General features: G+C 35.7%; 1 protein-coding gene across 1 annotated transcript; it reads right to left on the bottom strand.

The window, feature by feature from the left end:
- Positions 1-3,512: 3,512 nt before the first annotated feature.
- On the bottom strand, positions 3,513-8,246 carry LOC142612591 (translocase of chloroplast 159, chloroplastic). The gene has a single exon (XM_075784696.1). The coding sequence runs from the start codon at positions 7,963-7,965 to the stop codon at positions 3,790-3,792; it is 4,176 nt and encodes a 1,391-aa protein (XP_075640811.1). The 5' UTR covers positions 7,966-8,246; the 3' UTR covers positions 3,513-3,789.
- Between the last annotated feature and the right edge of the window lie 9,138 nt (positions 8,247-17,384).

Below are 17,384 nucleotides of genomic sequence, written 5' to 3'. Positions count from 1 at the left end.
TGATGTGCCGGTTGGTGGCACGGAATTGTTAGTGCAGGCCATGATTCATTCAGAAAAGTAAGGTACCCTGGTGTTTGTTATGCTTGAAATTCTGTTGTGGAGTCTCGTCGCTGGTTTCCTCCGCATGAAAGGCATATATTTAAAACTATATAAAATATAAAGACATGTACATGTTCAATGCTGTGTATTGGTGGCTGACTGTAGGAATAGCCTAAGAAATATTCCCATAGTTAAGATTCAGCATTGTTATAGAGAGGGAAATAAGTGTGCGGATGCCCTCGCTAGACGGGGTGCACTCCTAAGACAGAATTTTTCCATTTTTCTTGAACCCCCTTTTGATGTTGCTCTCCTCCTCAGCCTTGATGCGGCTGGAACTATGTATGACTGGTTTGTTTCCTCTGTTATAGAAGCCGGTTAGTTTTGTTTAATGAAATATCCTTTCAACCGAAAAAAAAAAACAAAAAACAAAAAATTGCGTTTTGTGCATATGATTAGCCATCTGTGTGTGTGTACAAATTACTAGCCTAATTGAACCAAACGACTTCTACTTTAGCTGGTTAAATGACTTGTAGCGTTCTTCTAAACTAACTGTAGCATTAAAGAATTATTTGAAGCACAGCTGTACAAAGATAAAGTGAACAAATTGAGACTGTTCTTGGAGCTATTGGATGATTTTGCGGCTTAGAAGTGAAGCTTTGCCCTTACTAAAGCATAAAGTGGGAAATGAGCGGAGGTTTCTTTTTGCGGCATGATGATTGGCACCCAGATATTCAGAAATATGGGACTTTAGAGTAGCGCATAATACTGCAACTGTCACTTCAGCAAAGTTGTTGAGTGCAATTTTAAATGACCAATAAAATTGGCGTCCGGCTAGGTTAGATGGCCTCTAGTTATGATTTAAGGAAAGCTGGCTGATGTTCTCATTGTCATTAGTGGTGAAGATCGTGTGGAATGGAGGGCTGCTAGTAAAGCAGTTTAATTGTGAGGACTTGGAGTCGAAGGATGATAAGGGATATCAGGAGTTAATTGGTGTGTAAAGCTTGTTTGGTTTCCTAAAGTATTGCCTTAAAATGCTTTTGCGAGCTGGTTGGTAGTGAAGAAAAACAAGCTTACTACCAAAGATTGGCAGATTGAGGGTATGCAGGGATATGTTTTGTACCTTTGGGGTCATTTAACAGGATCTACAATCTACATAGTGATCCTCAGGAATGTTTGATCAATTGGTAAGTAGGATATTGACATGAAAAGTTTGAATGGCGAGTCAAAAAGGTAAAGGGGAAAGGATTTCAGCATGTCATGGCTTATGACTCGTGTGAGGTAGCATTGCAAGGGTAAATTATAACATTTGGATTGATTCAAATGCTAGACTTTATGATGGAAAGAATTTAACTGCAGCTGAAGCTGAAGCTAAAATTATTCAAGTTATCCTGCAGATATAATCTGTGTAAAAACATAAGAAATTTTATTCAAAATAGCAATTTATGTAGCTTTGGTAAGACTCATACTGTTTTTGATTGTTGATAAAGTGAGCTATTGTTTGCTGTTAGTTGCATTTTTGCTGCTTGTTTGTGTTGCAAGTTGCAACTTTAGTTATTTTGTTGTATGCGGTTGTACTTTTGGTTTGGTGAATATATTTGCTAGTTCCTAAGGCTAAATCAGGGAGGGGGGAAAAAGAAAGAGTAATTAAATAGGAACCAGCTTCATTCCTGCAAACTACACCCAACATGTATCTATGTCCCTTCACAATAGCATCAAAGTTCATCTTAACCATTGTTGGGCAAGTGACGACCATCATTTTTCTGGAGTCAGTTTCAGTTTTCAGGTATTTCTCCAGCCATACTGCTTTACTTCCCTTAGATTGCAATAGCTCTATGCTCCATCTTTATCAAAGCATATAGCATCTCCTAGCCACAAGGAAGACTCTTACACCTATTCTGTGTAAATTTTGTTGGGTCGCCCTTGTGATGTTGTAATTCATTGGGTGTTCAGCTGCTGTTCTGCTTATCTTCTTGGGGAATGAAAGAAACTTTATCTTCTTTTGCTTTCGGGGAAATGAAATTCAGGGAAAGTGAGAATACAGAGGGCAAGATTTTGAGGCAATATCATGGAGGATTTCATTATTACAGTGGCATGATCTTGGTGAAATCACTGTGGAGATTATATACACATCTTATTTCTCAAAAAATGGCGTTCAAAAGTCTCAGACAAGAGAAAAAGGATGAGGGTGGCAATTGTTAATCTTTCATACAAACACAAGTAGAGCCAATTTGAATAGACAAACGCAGACACCCTTGCTATTAGCCGAGACAGAGTTCATGTAACAAGTACCGTGCTTCCTTTCTCAAGAAGGACCTGGGAAAGTATTATGAATTGGTGTTTAGTCTGTCACCAGAGGATTCAATGGGATGAGATCATGGCTTGGGAGGGAATGAGTTAAAATGCCTAAGTTTAAGATCAGTAATCTTCAGAATGGATCCTTGGTCTGTTATTACCATGATTGGCAACAGAGGAATGGAAAATTCATCGAGGCAGAGTTTGTTCTGAGTATGGTATTATGAAGGTGATTAGATGGCAGATCAAGAAAAGGCTGGAGTGTAAAGGAAGATTCTGTAATTCTTTATTGTTAGACCTATTTGCTGTCTGTTAATATTTCTTCTTCTGTTCTAATTAGCATTCACTAGTCCTATCTTTTGTAGCTTAGGAAGTTGACTCCCAGATATTTAGTTGGGAATGAGTTTTTGAGCTGGCTTGGTTGAAGCTTAGTGTATTTGGATTATTTGAACCTTTTGCATTCAAAATTTTCTGTCTGTGATAATAAATTTGTTCATTCACCTAAAAAATAGATTCATATACTGAACACTTCCAGTTGGACGATACCACAAACAAGAACAGGTTATCAAAAAATAATGTGTTGATTTATTTAATTTAATCTTAATGGGGGAAACAATCATAGTGTAAGTGATATATTGTGCTCTTCAATTGGTGCTTGCAATCTCAAGAAAAAGAAGAACGCTAAAGGACAAATGATATAACAAATTGATGAAAAACTCTAGTTGTATGGTGTATGTCTGTGAGCCTGCACACACAAGTGTCTCGTGCACGTGGGTTGGAGAGAGAGAGAGAGAGAGAGAGAGAGAGAGCAACTAGAGGAACTACCCTAGGGCAGGATAGGCAGCTGTAGTGACCATCGGTCTTCCAAAAACAAATTATCAGTCCATGGATCCACTGATCCAGGTCTGTTCCAAGTTGTGTTTCAAAGTCCACAAAAAGAAAAACCCATGAAGATATGGTTTTAATTTTTAATTTTAAAGAAAAAATAAAAAAGGAAAAAGAAGAGTTACTTTAATGGGTTGATTCACAGAAAATATCAAAATGAATAAACAATACAAGTCATGAATATTCAGATATGTTGTCTCAACAAGCTACACCCCATTACAGCTTATCAAGGGGGACAGAATGTGACAAAGAACCTTCGGCCTACTTATTCTCTACCTAGCTATAAAGGACTTGAATGCTAGCAAGTGGATAACTTTTACATATAAGCAAATAAGAGAACATGGTATCAACATCATACATAGTAAATTAATAAAGCTAATAAACAATGATATATTAGATTCCCTCTTGGTTCCATCTCATATTCAATACAATCAATTATGCAATGAAAAATGTATCTGATAAATAGAGATTCTGGAGTGAATAAAATAAGCATTATTCAGGAAAGTGATTAAGACAATAAGCAGATTATGCTTAATCTATACCAACTTCGGGGTGACAAAAAAATGCAAATAACTAGTAGATGGAGTAATTCTCACTTGCCCCAGGCCAGATGGTCTTATAGATAGACCTAACGATAGGAAGAATAGCCACCAGTGCAAGCTGAAGTTGCTCTGAGCTGCTTGTTCTAACAGATATCTGTCCACTGAGCTTGTTGTTCAGTCCTGCACGAACAGCTACCTTGTAATTCCTTCCAATTGAAATCTGGGACTGAAAATTGGCCCCTAGTGCCAGGTCACCCCTCCACTTTACAAGAGATAGACCCAATGAAGATTGATCCTGGCCAATTGGAAAATCTGCTTCCCTGAGACGCACTTCCAAATTTGCTCCATATGCTGAATCACCCTGAGATCGAACAGTTCCAGTGCTGCCTACCAATACCAGGCGCTTTCCAAGTGCAATCTGATCCTCAACTTTAATTCCAGTGGAAACATTTTCACCTAAAAATGTCACAGATACCCCAGCAGTCGTCTTGTTCTTTTTGAAATTTTTGAATTTTGTCTCCCCTCTAACAATGTATGCAAGTTGCTTTCCAATATTTTGGATATCAAAGCCTGCCATGCTCGATCCATTCTCCCCATGCTTAGCAGAAATTGCAGAATCCAAATGGATATTGAACTCCTTCTTATCCTTTGTTATTTGGACAGCAACAGCACCTGGAAACCGACTAGCAATGGCTAGACTGTGTTCAAGATTGACACCATCATATCCATAATCATGGTCCCAACCATGGGTGTCTAATACAGGTCTGGTCACAAATTGAGAAGTTGGCTCCAAGAACCGGTATCTGTAAGCTGGATTATCACCATCAAAGGTGGGTGGCAAAACCATATCAGGTAATGCAACTGGAACAGCAGCAGGGCTTCCATTTTCTGGGTCATCTTCCCCTATGTAACTATAATCTTCTGCATTAACTTTACCTTTCTTCTTGATCTCTCTCATCCTTTTCAACTCCTCTCTCCACTGCTTCTTCTGGAGGAGCTTCACCCGATACTCATACTCCTCAAAATATGCCTTTTTCTGCTCTTTGCTGAGCTTAGCAATTTGAGATTTCCTGAGAGGCTTGAAGGGTGGTAGTTGGTCATACTCATCCTCCTCTTCCTCTTGATCAGAATCGGATAAGTCATCCACGTCAATATCAGAATCACCATTGTCACCACCATTATCAGCAGGCAGTTTTGGGTGTGTACGAGACTGTAACAACCATGACAAAAGGTATGGAAGTGGGGGCGAACGGGTACGTAAACCAAAGAGCCTTCGGTGGTCAAACAAATCTTGAGGTTTTGACAGATTACTCACTTCAGAAAGGATCCTCATGGAGTAGCATAGGAGCAACAACTGGGGTCTCCAAGTTAAACCATTAGGGAGTACCTTTTGACCTTCTCTATTCTTTCGACAGGAGGGATGGTTCTCAACAAGAGAGACGGGAGTCATCATTAAACTGGGATTCATTAGACGCAGATCACCAACAGCTTGTCCAATGGTTTGCTGAACAACATGAGATCGTTGGGCAACAAATGCATCATAACGCAGAGGGGAACCTGATGGTCCATCTGGAGGAGCAGAGGCAGCATGAGTTAGAGTGATTATGGCACTTCTCCAGATTGAAGAGCCAAGAGAACTACTGATTGATCTTAATAACGGCAGATCATTAAGATCCCGAGTTTGAGCATCCAACCGATCCACATAGAGGACAATATCTGGGGGGCATTTTTTTGTTAACTTCTTCACTGAAGATAAGATTCTGCGATTGATACCTTGTTCCAATGCAGAAGACTTCAGACCAGGGGTATCAAAAACCCTTATTGTAACTCCATCCACCATCCCAACAATTTCTTTCACAGTAGTCGTGGCAGGTCCAAACGCATCAATCAGGGTCTTCTCTTCACCAAAAATAGAATTTATGGTAGCACTCTTGCCCACACCAGATTTCCCAAGAACCAGTATGTTCAAGGAAAAGTCCAGATCATCTTTCCCCTCAGCTTCAAGCAGGTGTGCTGTCCTTTTTGCCGTTTCAAGGCTAAAAAGTTGACCAGTTTGCCTCCCTGCAAGAAGTGCCATCCTGTACAGAACCTGTGCTGCTACTGACTCTTCTGGAGAAACACTTAGTCTCTGAACAAGCCTCAAGAATTTTACCCTTAACTGCTGTATCTTCTCCAGTTTCTTTTTCTCCTCATCACTCAAGTTATTCTCAGAGTCCGCCCCCGTTGTGAGATCAGAAGGAGTAAAAAGGTTAGGACGGTTTTGTCGAGGAGTAGGTTTCACAGACCTGATAGAGGATCCCAAACCAGCAGGACGCTCAACTGAAAAAAGCCTGGATCCATCTTGAGAAGTTATCGTGATACTACCACCATCTGAGTCACCACCCGCTGCAGCTTTCAATAGAGCAGCTAATGCAGCAGAATCAAATAACTCCTTCCCATCCCCCTCCTCATCGGTGTCCACCTCTTCATCAGAGTCTGTGACAATTTGACCATCAATTCTCTGAGATTGATCACGAGAACTCTCTGCACCGAAGTGAGAAACAGCACCTGAACCTCGTTCCAACTCCTCCAAGAACTGTTTGGCAGCTTCAGAACTTCCAAAGATCATACCATCAGTCTCCCCATCGGTAACTTCACCTTCGATCTGGTCTTCCACATCTGAATACTGCTTTTCCTCATCTTCAGCTTCTAGCTTTATTTCTCGGGTCAAAATGGAACTTGATTCCATAGATTGAGGTGCTTCATTAACACCATTATCCAATGGCTTTGCCACATCATCTGATTCATTTTGAGCTAACCCAGGGTTATGGTACACTTCCTGAGTTTCAACTCCTTCCCCTCCATCTAGTTTGTCACTGACCACATTTTCACCTTCCTGTTCCGCTTCAGAATTATCTTCCAGCTCATTTTCTGCTTCTGACTGCTTCCCATTATAAACAAGATCCACACTTTGTCCCTCATCATTCTGCTTATTCTTTGCTGCCATGTCAATATTAAACGGTTGGGTGTCTGAGCTTTCATCTTTCCTCACTTCTGCAGTTTCACCACCATTCTTTTTTAAAGGCTCAACATTTTGATCAGACTCAGCATCCATAACCACAGACTTCGAATCAACCAGTTCTTCTGCATCATCTCTAATTTGATCAAAACCATTATTCAAGCTCACACCTCCATCAACGGGGACCCCCATCCCTACAATATCAGCAAACTTAATTTCTTCCACATCCCCAGCAACATCTGCTTCTGACTCCAACAAATTGACATTCACAGCTTCCACAACTAAATCTCCTCCACTGGTAAACTTCACACCATCTACTCCTACCAACTTCTCATCCACTGGTTCTACAACTCCACCCTCCAGAATTTTACTGTCTTCAACTGCCACAGCAGCCTCCTCTGTATCTGTTACAACCACAGACTCCTTTTCATCAAAACCCTCACTTTTCAGCTTTTCCACAGCCTCCTGTCCCTTCAATTCATTCCCTTCCACCTCCTCATCCGTTTTCAAGCCCCCTTCAACCACATAGCTCAAACCCTCATCTAATTTCTTATTCTCAAACACCTTATCCTCTCCACCACCCACAAAAACCTCAACACTGCCCTTATGAGCATCACCAACACCACTTCCAATGCCCAATTCACCCGAATTCCCATTCTCACTCCAACCCTTTTGCACCACAAGCTCCTTCTCCTCCAAAACCCCACCCCCAACTCCCAAATTCTCAACATAACCCTCAACCCCACCAATCTCCAAACCCTTATCACCAACTCCCTCACCACCCAAGACCCCAACTTTTTCACTTCCTACAACACCATTTTCATCATCATCATCATCCTCAGTCGATGCCTTTGCAACCGACGCTACACTAACCTTATCAAACATCGAAAATTCCGAATAACCAACAAAAGGGACATCATTATCACCTCTTCCAATGGCTTTCTCTACGGTTCCTCCATCTGGGTCTCCAGAAGCTGATTCAAACCCATCTTCAACACTCCCAAACCCCTCATTTTCAGACCCAACATTACTACCATTAACCCCACCAACACTACTATTCTTATCACTCTCAGCCTCTAAACCGTAGTTATTCATTGAATTATCAAAACCAGAACCATCAGAATAAGAAGTAGGAGAAGAGAAATAAGAACCTGATGTTGAGTTGGAGAAAGGTGATGTGGTTTCTGGGGCAGAGGCCTTGGAGTCCATGGAACTGGAATGTGCTTCTCAACTTCAATAAACAAAACAAAACCCAAAAAAAAAGAGATTAGGAGAAGCAAAAGGGTATCAAAGGAATGAGCTTTAGAAGGCTTTGTTTTGTGTTTTGGGGTAAGGGATGTGTTTTTTGGATTGGGTTTTCTTCAGAGAACGAAGTTGGGAAGAGGTACACAGAGATAAAAGAGTGAGAGATAAGGTTTAAGCAGGACTCTTCTATCTCTCTGTCTGTCTCGGAGCCGCACGGGTTGGTGTGTGTGAATTTGATCGATGTTTTTCATGGGATGGAGGAAATGACAATGTGGCCCTTGGCCCTTTCTGTGTTTAGATTTTATCTTTTCTGGCACTGAATCTGTAGCAGATTTTTTAGGAAATGTCTTTTTATTTTTAAGTTAATAATACTACCTCTCTTTTTTTTCCCTTTTTATGAATAAGAATACTGTTTCAAGAAAAGAAGCTCATGAAATAATAATAGTTTGTCGTATAATTTGAGAAAAAAATAATAATAAGTTTACTAAAAGTATACTCAATTATTAAGGATGTGTTTGGATATCGTTTATTTTGCTGAAAACTGAAAATAATAAAAAAATAATTTTCAATTGTTGTTCGTAAATAAAAATATTGTTCATTTGTCTATTTGTACTGTTCATGTCCCATGAACAATGCAAGAGGCGTTGATCCAAAAAACGAAATGCAGATGCAGGAAGAAGAAACGTTATCCAAACGTAGTCTAAGGCTTGGTTTGGATTGGGCTGAACGCGTCCAGCGTTCAGCGTTTTCCTCCTTCTTCTTTTTTTTCTCATGCTGCACGTCTCATCTCAAGGGGACAAATCACCGTGTAGTCACTGTGCATATATTGTGTAGTAATTGTGCACGCACTATTCATGTACTTTTTAGCAATTTTTTAATTAAAAGTGAGTCTCACGGTACTATTTACACATTTAAAAATTATTTTACTACAGTGTTTTCAGTTTTCAGCTATATCCAAACGGACCCTAAGAGTTAGATAGCTCAATTGACTATAATAATAATAATAATAATAATAATAATAATAATAAAATTTTGTAAAAGGGAAATTCATTAAAATTAGAAAGCAACATAGGTCTTAGGGCATCACATGTTTAAGAACAAACCACGAGAATCAAAATCAAAAACATCTCTTATGTCCACAGGCCAACGGTTAAATAAAACAAAATCTAAATTTTAGTGAGAGCCCATTATTGTTAGAGCATCTACATACCTATTAACTTCACAATAGTGAGGATTAATCCAAATTTGAGAAATCTAGGAAACTAACTGCCTGTTGATTCGGGTTTGTCAGGATATCGACAGTAGCTTTATCATCAATATCTATTTCAATGCTACAAACATTTAGAATTCAACCTTAATAAAAATATAGTGTACTTTTTTTTTTTCTTTCTTTTTTCCCTCTGTTTGCACTATGCAGTGTGTTAATATGCTAATGATAATACAAATTGGGTGTCATTTTTAAATTATTTCTTCCCCTCCTTTTTGGGGGCTTTCTTATGGCCGAAATACTCCTTATTTTTCATACATATTTGCAAGTTAAATCCTATATTTCCACCTTCATTGTTAGGCTATGAAATCACTAGTCAATTTGTACACAATTTCCCTAAAGTCAATTGTAGATTACCAATGAGATTATCTTATCAACTTCTCAACTCATTTGTCTCACAAGTCACAGTTTGAATATATGAATTATCCCTTATTTAATGAGGGAAAAAATTGACAATAAAGGCTATTTAATGAGGGGAAAAAATCTTTGACAATAAAGGCAAGTAGTCGATGATGGAATCTTTATTTAGAGAATACTATGACACATAATTTTTATAAGTTTTTATCCATCAGTTCACTTTTGCCAAATTATTTTATACATCAATTGTGTTGGTTTACAAAATATGAAGTGAGAGTTTATATTGAGTTTTAGTTAGCTTATAATAATTATTAAAGTCTTTTGTTTTGATTGAGTATCGAATTTTTTTTTATCTCATCAATTTTTTTTCAATCTCATATTGAGTATCGAATTGAGCTTACAAAAAAATAAGAAATTTATTAGTCTCTACGTTCAATAAAATAATATTCATTAACTCACAAATCCTGTAAAAAAAACTTTATTGAACCTCAAAGTTCTACCTCGTAAAGATTTGAAAAATTGAAAGTAGTATTGAAATTGAAAAACATTGGTAACATTTTTTTTTTTTTTTTTTTATAAGAACATTGGTAACTTTTGATTTGTCTAACATCCCAATGTTCTGGAGGGCTGGCTGGTCACTTAAGCAATTGCCTAAGGCTTCAAAATTCCAATCATTATCGGTATATAGAAGTATTAATTAAGCCCCAAATAAGTATCAATAGATTTAAATATCTCTCTCTCTCTCTCTCTCTCCCACAACAAAAACTAAAAAATCACTCACTCTCTGTCTCTATCTCTCCCTCTCCAGTCTCCTCACAACAAAGAAAAACTAAAATCAAAAGAACATTAATATATATATATATATATATATATATATATATATATATATATATATATATATATATATATATATCCAATCTCAAACCTTTTTCTTTCTTTTTGTTTTTTTTTTTTTTTTAACACATCATTGGAATTTATTCCACTATCTCTCTGCACTTCAGACTCGAACTTTTCTTCTCCATTCAAACTGTTTCTTCAGGTCTGGCTTTAAAAAATTGTTCGGATTTTTGTGTTAAAAGCTTTAACTTGTTTGTGTTTATCCTTTGTGTTAATTGACTTAATTCATTGCCTTCTTGTTTTACAAGATTCACCCTATTCTGTCAAGCACAACATGTCGATACACTACTAAAGACAAGAGTCACAAGATTACAAGAATTTTAATAAGTTGGTTTTGTGGCTTTACACGATCCACGACCATTGTCCTTGTACTTTTTTTAATATTAAAAAAAAAACATATTTAATTTCTTTGTTGTTACAATATATATAATGTAGCTTTTATGTTATGTGAAAACAAAAAAGCATCAAATAAATATGTAATTAATGATTAGAAAATAATTTTATAACCAAAATTTATTTAGAAATATCAAAATATAAATTATTATAAATTTTTAATAATTGGTTGCTTAACCAAAATTTATTGATTTGTTGAGTACTGTAATGAATACCTGTTTATTACTTTATTTATGCAAGTTGAGGCTATAAGATATTTGTAGAGAGGTGATATGTTTATAGTATTTTTAACAATAAATCATGCCTTCAAAAAAAAAAATTATAGGTGGCTAATTGTTATTAGTTTTAATTTGAACTTATCACTGAAATTATTTTTATGTTCCACCAATAACAACTTGTAACAACTTGTCACATAGAATCTGTTATAGACATAGCATTTCTCATATTTTTACGATTAAATGAAATTGCAATGGTGCATTAAATAAATTAGGTTCTATCACTCAATTTTTTTTTATCCTAGTGATTATAATTTTATAAAATAGATTTTTTTTTGCTGTAATTAAATTTACATCTAAAAAAGTGAGAATAATATCTTAAATGTCCATTTGGCAAAGATTATTTTCGCCAAATTATTTTACTATTCAACTTATTTTTGCTACTATTCATGAGTTTTGCTGTACTTTTTGATACTATTCATAGATCTTACTGTATTATTTCAGTTAACTTTTACCTTTATCTACAGTACTTTCAGCAAAAAAATTTCAGTTTCAGTAAAATAAGCGGATTCCAAACGGACCCTAAGTAACTTTTTTTCTTTAAAGAAATTACTTTTTTTTTTTTTAAAGAAGAAGAAGAAATTACTTAAATAACTTAAATATATAAGTTAAGCGCATAAAGTCACTATCCAAGTTTATAAATTTTATTTAAAAATTTTCTATCTTCCTATCAAAGTGGGTTAACTAACACAACCCCCACAATTTTTTTTTAAAAGACAAATTTTACTCCAAAATCGAAGGACTGAAAGTTGCTGATAATCAATACCAGCTAGGGTTTTCTTCGATCGGTTTTGTCCCATTATTTGAAATTAATTCTTTGTTTGATTTTACTTTCAAAGATAACGTATGGGATTGAATTCTTATAACTTTTGTATGTTTCTGGGAGTTTTCAGTTTTGTTTATCTTTTTTGTCAGAACGTGTATCCATCTACTCCCTCTTATTCCTCATCTCAAATGCATGGCCATTATTTGTTGCTCTTCTTCTCAACCCAACATTTGAATTATCTTCTATATCCGAAATTCCACACTGTTTGCTTTGCAAGGCACAATAAAAATATCATATACTTTTGTAATCATGTGGTAATTGATTGGTAATCATAGCGTTTGCCACATTTGACTATTATGCGAAACTTTTTGATAAAACCCTCCTTCCCCAGCTACATTTTTTTTTAGAAGAAAAAAATAATTAAAAACAAAGACAAAACAAATATACACAATTGCCTATACAGTTAGAGACTAAAGTTAAAACAATTAAAAACAACTTCATGGAATAAAATTAATGTTGTGTTTGGGTAATTAAAATCCAAATGCCTTGTTTTGACTTTTGACAATTTATAAAGGGTCAAAAATTTGGATTTGACAAATCCACCAAAGATTTTAAACCGTAAAATCCTTAAATTTGAAATAACTTTTTAACCCATAGAATTTTAAAAATTCGTTATACACTTAAATATTTATGGATTTGGAATTAAGACATCTCAAATCTATCAAATTAAAATTCAAATATTCAAACACAACCTAAAAGTTTTGATTAAAGGTCACTGTACCCATTTGTAAAATGCTATGATTGCACAAGATTTACAGACTTTACAGCAAAAAACAAGAGGCTAATATCTCTTCTTCTTTTTGTCAAAGTCCTTCCTAACACCAAAAAAAAAAAATTACAAATTTTATCACAATCGTTAACATGATAAATTGTAAATTGAGCAACATCAATTTTACACAAATTCATTACTAATATCACTTTTAGTAATACCACATTATATCATCTCAATAATTGCTAATGACAACCTGTTTTATTTGCACCAATCCATTTGTTAATTAGGATTTTAAAGAAGTAAAGTAGGCCATTAGGTTGGGCTTCACATTCCCGGCCCACTAGGTTTCCTATTAAAAAACCTAATCACTTTTTTCAAGGAAAGGCCCAGCTACTGTCCGCTCTAAGTAGCCTACCAGGCCCGGTGACATACCACTCTGATCGTAGGCCTATCATCATAATTAATAGAGTAGGGTGTATTGATGACTAATGATTTTAGCCTAGTTTTAGCCTTTAGGAGAGGGTGATATCTCGTTAATCAGTCTCATCAAATGATTCAAATCAACCTCTTACTGTGATGAAAGGGTGGTGTGGGAGAAAATATGTTTAAACTAGCTGCTAAACACCTCCGAAATAGTCCAAGAATACAATAATATTTTATAATATTTTTACATTATTGTTTTGAATTACGACAAATTCGGCTTTTTTGCCCTTTTTTTTTTAACCTATAGTGAATCGACAGATTTAACAGTTCAACTGCTGTGAATTTTAATTGCGCCCGTAAAATAACTCGTACTAGATCCACACATGTGACATATCATTTCAAATTATCTTACTTTTTGTAAATATTTTTGTTCCAAAAGTTTCTTGGAGGTAGACAGACAACCCTTCTTCTTATTATTATGTTGTTGGTAGGTGAACATACTTTAAGTCGCTCTTATATGTGTTGTAGCAGTACTTTTGTGCCTCTGTAAACCTCTTCATTGTTCGTCATTTTATTCATTTCATTTTCCGTTCAACTTTCATCTTTTGTTGTTCTTGTTCTTTTTTTATTGTTGCCCTGTTCGACGTGAAATGCCCTTTCTTTTTTATTAATCATGATTTAACATGAAATGCCCTAATGATTAATAGTTCAAATGGGAAATATAAAGACTACGTTAACAAGAGATAATTAAAAAAAAATTTAAAAATCAGATACGTCCACTAAAGTTTTTTGGGCGTGAAGATTCACAACCGGACTGTGTTTTCTTGTGCTGCTAATTTCAAACACTTTGTGTTTACTGTTTCTTCTTTCTTGTTTCTTTTCTTTCCTTATTGAACTACAAGGTCCATGAAAATAGTTATATTGGTCGATGGTGGCTAGTAATTAAACTTTCATATTTGTGTTACCCAAAGTTGGAGCATAATACCTATCGAGCCCAATGTATTTTCTTTTGGTAGAAAGGAAACGTTAAAGAAAAGAGAGTAGCATCTCCTACAACAATATAACATTGTGTAGGCATCTCCACGCATGAGTTACATTCAAGAGTTTTTTAAACATTGGACTTAGGTATACCTCACTCTATCTATTGGTGAGACTAAAACCCAAATGCTTATGTAAACGTTGTAACAACTAACAATTATATCAAATTTGATAGTAATCATGCACCACTACAAAAAAATCGTTCTGTCCCAGCATTTTTTTCCCAGCGCTTTTAAAAAACGCCGTAATAGATAAGTCTGTACCAGCGCTTTTTAAAAGCGCTGGTATAGGAAACCCTATTACGGCAGCTCAAAACCGGAGCTTTATAAATCGCTGCAATAGGAGACCTATAGCGGCGGTTTTTAAAAACGCTGGTATAGGATGCCCTATTGCAGCGTTTTATAACCGCCGCTATAGGTTAGGGTAATCTTTTTTTTTTAATTAATTTAATATTTGAAAATGCCTATCCCAGCGCTTTTTGAAGCGCTGGAATAGGGTGACCCTATTCCAGCGCTTCAAAAAGCGCTGGGATAGGGTCACTCCATAAGGGAATGGAGATAGGTCTAACCCGGCGCTTTTTGAAGCACTCGGAATAGAGTGACCCTATTCCGCTTCAAAAAAGCGTTGGGATTGGGGTCACTCCATGTGAATGGAGAGAGGCTTATCCCGCCGCTTTTTGAAGTCAATAGGGACCCTATTTCAGCACTTCAAAAAGCGCTGGGATAGGGTCAAAAAACGCTGCAATAGGTCCTTCGTACCACTGAAAAAATTTCAGACTTCCCTCTTATATTTTTTAGCTTGGCACCACTTTGGCCTCTCATTTTTGGTCTCCCACTTCTTTCCTTCAGACCTTTCCCTCTAACCCACCATTTTCTTCCTCATTTTCATGTTGGTCTCTCTTTCTCTCTCTCTCTCTCTCTCTCTCTCTTGTTTTTCTTGTGCTGCAGCCTCTCCCTTCCTCTCACCCAAATCTTACTCCCTCTTCATCTCTCATGAACAGCCACCGTTAGATCATCCCTCTAGCCTCCATATACTCCTTCATTTGTGGCTTTTCCCAACAAGATTTTAAGGTAAAAATCTAAGCTTTTTGCTCAATTTCTTTTATGAAATCCTTTGGGTTTTGCTATTCAATGATTATTATAGTAAATACTTGATGGGTTTTGGTGAATAATGTTAGATTAGAGGGTTAAGATGATTTGGGTACCAATGGCTTTGTTAAAATCCGAAAATTTCATATCATTTGAAGAGTTTTTGCTTTGGGTTTTGCTATTCAATGATTATTATAGTAAATACTTGATGGGTTTTGGTGAATAATGTTAGATTAGAGGGTTAAGATGATTTGGGTACCAATGGCTTTGTTAAAATCCGAAAATTTCATATCATTTGAAGAGTTTTTGCTTTGGGTTTTGCTATTCAATGATTATTATAGTAAATACTTGATGGGTTTTGGTGAATAATGTTAGATTAGAGGGTTAAGATGATTTGGGTACCAATGGCTTTGTTAAAATCCGAAAATTTCATATCATTTAAAGAGTTTTTGCTTTGATAAAAAGTTTTGGTTGATTAGTTTGCTAATGGGTATTTGAAGGTTGGTTTGCTAGATCAACTATATGGGTCTTGTTGTTGCATATGTTGATATGAGTTGATTTTTGGAATTTATTCTTTGCATTTTAAATGACTTTGGCAAATATGGGTGTGAGTGAAGTGATAATTTTTTATGGGGTTTTCATCTTTGTTGATGGTTTCATCAGTTCCTTCCAATGTGTTCAATCGCTTTTTATAATAATTTTCTATTGAACTCGTGCTTGGTTGCCGAGAAATTAAACAAGAAAAGTAAAAAAGAGATATGAAAGTTGACACTTAGACCTTATAATAAATTTTTCTAGTTCTTGGTCTCGAACTTCCGAACCTTTTGAATTATTTAAAAAACAGGACAATGACTTTAAAAATTCTTCTTGGGTTAGATTGGGATTAGTTTGTCTATATTTTTTTGGGATTGGATAAGACTTTCATATGGTTGAATCAAGAGACATGGATTTGAATGTGGGATAAGAATGTGTATGTTCATGCTCAAACTATATACCTTTTTATCTTGTTTAAGTCTAAGCTTTCATAAAATTTATAGCTATATTACACCTCCAACTAAAATGGAGGCCTTCCTTAAAGTATTATATGAGAATTCAAAGCCATAGTGGTTCTATTTTTATTTTTATTTTCCTACCAGGAGGGTCTCTTAGAATTATGTGATTATGTGTAGTTGTAAGTTGTAATTGATTAGATGTGCTCAGTTGTAAATTTTATAATGCGCATTGTGATATATATGGTTGCTAATTTCCAATTATTTGGTTTACAAATTTCGTAACTAAAGAAACTTTGTCTTGAAAATGGTCTGGATAGGTGGCCATATAGGAAGTTAGACTTCTAAGGTCCCCTAATTTGTGTTCATGTTTCGAATTGCTTGGCTATACTAAAAATAGCTCTTTCATTCATTTTCTCTGTGTTTTATCATTTGTACATATTTGTATCTCCTTTTTGCAAGTAGTGAGATTCATTTGTGAATCACATAGCAGTAGTGCAGGTTGTGTATATTTTATCTCATCAGTGATTGCTATTTGTACTTGTGTGTGTGTGTGTGCGCGTGTATGTGAGGTGAATTACTAATGCATTAGCTTCGCAAGCTCTGCAATTTACTAATTCTGATATTGTATGTCCCTAAATTATTACCCCAAGACCAACTGGTTGGCATGTCCGTAATTTCTGAGTTTAGAGGTGAATGTTGGTTTGCTTAAAATAAAATAATTTTGTAGATGGTTAATGAGATGAAGAAACATGTAGAAACATTGACTGACACTTCTTTTGTTTTTATACTTAAAAGTAGTAAATGACAGCAAGAAATGTCAGTTCAAAACTTCAAATGCTTATCTATGAAGTAGCTAAGTTTATCACATGTACTGTTATTGTCTAAGATGTTTACAATTATTGTAAAATAAATCAATTCTTTTAACTTATCAAAAAAGAAAAGAAAAGAAAAGAAAAAGGAAATTACATCTTTTTCTATTACCCTTTCATTTTCATCCCCAATATGATTGTAAACCCTGTGCTTGAAATCAAATTGGACTGGACGGTGAAATCTAATATGGTTCATCCTTAGCAATAGTAATATGCTAATATGCATCTTAGAACAATTTCAAATGT

Source organism: Castanea sativa, chromosome 10 (genome assembly GCF_040712315.1).
Source record: "Castanea sativa cultivar Marrone di Chiusa Pesio chromosome 10, ASM4071231v1".
Classification (NCBI taxonomy): Eukaryota; Viridiplantae; Streptophyta; class Magnoliopsida; order Fagales; family Fagaceae; genus Castanea; species Castanea sativa.
The sequence above is the reverse complement of the archived record's forward strand: the minus strand, read 5'-3'. Positions and strand labels throughout refer to the sequence as shown.

Bases quoted from the DNA above. Each gene is read 5' to 3' on its own strand.
- LOC142612591 (XM_075784696.1), bottom strand. From the start codon at position 7,965: ATGGACTCCAAGGCCTCTGCCCCAGAAACCACATCACCTTTCTCCAAC.